At 37.4% G+C, this 5,348-nt stretch overlaps 1 protein-coding gene across 1 annotated transcript in view; it reads right to left on the bottom strand.

The window, feature by feature from the left end:
* TBC1D8B (TBC1 domain family, member 8B (with GRAM domain)) overlaps positions 1–2,029 on the bottom strand; it is a gene marked incomplete at its 5' end in the record, with an annotated part of 27,130 nt that extends 25,101 nt beyond the window's left edge. The window contains one exon of the mRNA XM_010073577.1: positions 1,919–2,029. Within this exon, the coding sequence (XP_010071879.1) occupies positions 1,919–2,029 (111 nt within the window). The remainder of the gene's footprint in view (positions 1–1,918) is intronic.
* Between the last annotated feature and the right edge of the window lie 3,319 nt (positions 2,030–5,348).

Raw genomic sequence — 5,348 nt, 5'->3', positions numbered from 1 at the left:
GAATGCCCACAAATAAAATCAGTCAGTGTAATTATATACTATCTATACCCCTAAGCAACAACACACCTTTAACAGTTTTTTTTTTCTCAATTTACTTTGTAAAGTCTAATTAAACAACTTCCAGTGGACTCCACAGAATTAGTTAAAGTTGCCTTGGGAATGGATAGAAATTGTTCTAAATACACAGAGTGGATTTGCAACAACACTTTTAAAAAAATATACGAAGAGTAATTAACATAGCAGTTAAATAACCAAGTAATTATTTTTCTCAGACTACACACGTAGACCAATTATTTGAGTCACAGTGTGAATCAGAGGCACAGAGGTGACACAGATGAAACTTTTTTGTAAATATTTAAATTATTTATGAGCAACATTTCAGATCCTTAATATGTAATAGCAGGAAAAAAATGTAGTCTCTTCAATTTCTTCACCTCACAGAAGGAAATATTTGTTTTCTAACACAAACTACAACTACATTATGGAGCCTTATGTTATAATGTATACTTACACAGCACAGAATTTATATAAATTCAGTCCTAACAGCACAGAATTTATATAAATTCAGTCCTAAGGTGTGTTTCCCCAAGGGCTGACCTGATGGCATTAGAATTCCCAAGAGTATACTTCCAACATATTTATCAAAGTACCTTTTTGATGGCCTGTCACCATCAGTTCTGAACTCTTCAGAAGTAGTCCTAAAATTTTATTTACTGCCAATTCAAACTGTTCAAATTCTATCAACTTTATACGGCTGCCCTTTCAAAGTGACATGTAATGAATTACAGTAAATCATTATTAAACAGCTCTCTCACTGACTACTGCCCTTCAGTGTAGAAGGCAGATTTGCTGCAAAGCTCATCTTTTGCCACAGGCAACTAAAAGGAAGGCCTGAAGCACAGAGAAGTCTAGATGGCATCTTGTTTCTTTAAAGAATACTACTAATTAAAAAAATTAAGCATGGAAAAATGAACTAAAGTATATGGTTCTTTTTTACTGTAATTATAGATGTTTTCTGAGTTTTCAAAAAGCATAAGAAACAGATTAATTCCACAACAGTGACTTTTTAGTGTTAGACCACAAGAAAATATTGATTTCAATATAAAGACAAGATGATGCCTCAAAAGAAAAATCAATGATGCATGTAAAGAATAAGAATCCTCTAAACTTTTGGAATGGAGGTCGCTTTGGACACCCAGTAGTTAAGCAGCCCGTGTAAAGGAATTAAGACTTTCTTCTCAGCAGAAGCTACAAAACTCAAAAAAAAAAAAAAAAAACAAACCCACACAATAAAATAAACTAATGCATGCTATCAAAAAGCATGTTCTAGGAAAATCACATACTCCACTCTCAAGGTCAATTTTCATTTCCACTTCCTACTGATTAAGAACATAACATGAGAAAGGGAAAGAACTTATTATACCATGAGAGCAACAGATATGAGGAATAATTCAGCTCCGACCATGACGGGGAACCTGGCTCATTTTAACAACCCAAGATAAAGCAGAAAATATCACCAGAATAACAGGTGCTGCTTATCCCTACCTACAGCACACTTAGTACTCCCAAGGACCAATTTATTCCTATCATCCTGGACTGTGCCAAGTTACAGTTGCAGTTTACAGAAGAAAAGATTGTGCTTCTGTTATTCTAAGAGACCACCAAGGCTTTAGAACCTGGCAGACTACTGCAGAGAGCAGGCAATTGGAAGTTTTAATATGAAAAGTCCATGGATATATTTTGAAAAACTGGTACCACATACTACTGTCAGTCTCAGGTTTGCAAACAATTTTAAACCATTTAGAGGTCATGAGAAAGGATAATGATGGGAGAGGATTAACCCAAAAATGGATCCCATACTTCATACCCTCATTTTTCACTTTATAAACTCAGTTAGCTTCTAAATCATAGTACATACCACAGGCAATGGACCAGTAGACTTGAGAGTCTGGTGTCTGATGCAGGATGCGGAATGGGGCGACTTTCGACGTAGAATCCAACACTGCATCTAACGTTCCCACAAGAAGACCTGTTGCATTCAAGAAAATGTATACAGCACAGTGAAACTAAGGTTTTGAAACATACACTCACATCTGATTGCTTTCTTAAGGAACAGGAATGCTACTGAACTAATGAACTCTGAGAAAATAAAAAGCACAAATGAGTAAAGCAAAAAGTGCTCCCAGAGGAACCTCTTTGGGACGTGATGATATTTTGGACCAATGAAAGCAGATAAAATACAAGTTTTGGGATCCTGATGCACAAGTAAAACTTTTTCTTCTTGTTACAGCAGAAACAAAAACACAAGCAACAATATCTTATGCTTCCTTCCTGTATTCCCTATGCTTGCCATCCTTCTAGCATGGCCACATAAATGGAAAGTTCAACTAAAGCAAAGCTACCAAAGCAATCACACAGAGCTTTCATCCTCGTCCTCCAGAACTGCAAAATAAGACATGAGATTACCCAAAAACATGAGAGATGCAATGACCCAGAGAGACTCTCTGAAGAACTTGCTGAGATCATGGATGCAAGGCATTCCCAAAAAAATGCTATTAGGGTAGAGAGCTTGTATGCAAAGTTAATATATCCCTTATAGCACCTCTAAGTACCCTTCCATGTTTAAGGGAAAATTATCTTTTGATTCAGGTTTTTAATATTCCATAGAAGCATTATATTATTTCAAATACATTCAAAGTTAATTCAGAATTTTTAGGTTGGCTTCTGGTCCTTTTTGTTCCACTTTCATTCCATTAACATCTCTTAAATTCTGAAAAATAACAATTGTGAGAGAATACAAGAAAGCAAAGACAAAATTGAGAAGGCTACTCCATCATGCTCAGAACATGGTTTTCCCAAAGAGACACTTACAGCATAGAGCCTGTGTGACTACTTTCCTGTGGCTATTCGAGTTTCAGAATGCTTTTGCTTCTCATTAAAAAAATAGAAGGGAATAATAATGTAAAACACACAAAAAACCCCAAAGACCAGTACACTATATCAATCAAAAATACTATCTTGTCTTGTCTGCCATTCATAGACTGTAAGTTACTGTTGGAAAGTAGAATTTTTTTTGTGGTTTCTAACTGAAGTCAGACATTGAACAGATAACATTTATGTCTGTTTAAAGAGTTCTGGCTTACTGAATGAGTCATAACACTGAGCTGATCTCAAAGTTGGCTTTGCTTCAGCGAATGTTTTATTATTTCATTCACAATTCTTGCAATATCATTTTCTGTTATGACATACAGTACAAGGACATTAGTCACTATTTGTAAGGCTGATGCAACTGCTCAGCTTGAGAGAATGATCACAACAGCACATTAGAAAGCAGCACCCCCCAAAATGCCATCACAGTCTCCACCTAGTTGGAAGGTCATTAGATTTTAGACACAATAAACTGTATCAGGTTAGTATCAGTCACTTCAGCAGTCCCACTAGTCAATACTGCTTTGTCCACAAACACGATATAGACTACAGGTTTGTGCTTACACCGATAAACACTCAGTACATTATGAACTAATGCCAGGGCTATGGCCACTGGCATAACTGTGAGGCATCAGCAGAGTCTGACCTGCTTACCCTAGTCCTGAAAGCACTCTATAAGCTGTGAATTTTTTGAATACTGTATTATCAGTCAGGGTTTCCATAACTACAAGTTATTGGGTGCAAGAACTCCCTTTTATTGCTATTTCCCAAGAGGAAATCAAGAACCATGTTCACCCGGGCAAGTAAGACCACTGCTGAGTGCTTTGCTAGCACTCTGTGCTAACTCCATTCACACAAGCCTGCTGAAGAATGCTTCACTTTCAGGGTTGCAGAGATTTAAAATTCACCTGTACAATGACAAGAATATCGCCTGTAAAATAAAGGAGTAGGTAACAAAAGAACTGGCAGCTGCTCAGCCCAGACACCAGCGTTATCTCCACAAGGGCAGCAAGGGGAAAAGCAGCTCAGGCCATACTTGCCAGCCCCTCGCTAATGAAATGCAGGACGTGTTGCTCTCAAACAACCAGTTTTAGGGACAACCTACAGAAGGTCATCTACTCTCACCTCTGCTCAAAGCTAGACCCCACAGCTTCTACTAGGGATTCCACCTCAGTCATCCTCTTGCCTCACTCAGGGAACGACTGCAGCTGCAGATATGGAAGATGAAGCACGTTCACACAGAGAAAGGGCTCTGCTTTTAGAAAACATTTTCAGTTTCATAGCTACTTGAGTGAAACTACTAGGAAATCCCATACTTAAATAAAGAGGGTAAAATATGCCAGAAAATAAAATAAAGGGCAAGGAATCCACAATAAGTTTGAAATAAGGATGTGTTCTTCTCAGAAGTCTCTAAAACACTCGGTTAACAAAATATCAACATTAGCTGCAGAGACATGCACCAAAACGTATCATCAATAAATTTTGCTCTCGGTTGTACCAATGTACAGCAATAAAGCCAATATGTCACATGAAAAGAACTACCCAGCATTCTGCCATTTGGGGGCAACACCACTTTGTTTTTCTATATTTTTTTCACCAAGTACATCAAGAGAGCACTAATATTCACTTTCATTTTTTTGATCCGTTTCAACTCACAACCTCAAAGATTTTTTTTTCCTAGAAGAGCTGTCAGTTATACATTTTTTACTGCTAACAATCTTCTTTATTTTAAATATGTTTATCATACCCTGCAATCTAACTACTTCTTACCCTTCGTGGGACTAGTGTAATGCAAACAGAATAACCTAAGTTCCATTTTACCAATGAAGAATCAGAAGCAGAGAAAACGTGCTGTAGTATTTTTTTAAAAGAGCACGACTGTTCTCTCCTCTAATGCATAACAGTCCCTTTGAGGTCAATAATTAATTATACAAAAACTGGATCAGACAGCCTCCTGATTTGCTGCATTAGAAGTGTTAAGGGACATAAAATATTTGTAAGACTGTAAGAGTTCCTTACAAACAGAAATGATCTGTTAGCACAACACTAGTCAGCCCCATTACACCAAGGATTTTGAAAAGTAGACGCTTTGATGTACAATTAAGTTCTCACTCTTAGTTGATTTATATTATCATAAAAGGGCGCTGTTTGAAAGTACTGTAAAAGCTTTCCCTGAGTGGCAACAACTGCAGCTACAGTCAGCTTCGTTTTGGCAATAACTGCTCACTTCTACAATCTAAAGAATTCAAAGGCTAATCAGACCAGAACCAAAAGGGAAAAAATACTGTAAAACAAGTAAGTTTGTAATAGATAGCTGTGCGGGGTTGACCTCGGCTGGATGCCAGCCGTCCACCAAGCTGTTCTATTACTCCCCTCCTCAGCTGGACAGGCAGAGAAAAAATACGATGAAAGGCTTGTGG

Source organism: Pterocles gutturalis, unplaced genomic scaffold (assembly GCF_000699245.1).
Source record: "Pterocles gutturalis isolate BGI_N339 unplaced genomic scaffold, ASM69924v1 scaffold25007, whole genome shotgun sequence".
Lineage (NCBI taxonomy): Eukaryota > Metazoa > Chordata > Aves > Pterocliformes > Pteroclidae > Pterocles > Pterocles gutturalis.
This window is presented reverse-complemented; position numbering and strand designations above follow the sequence as displayed.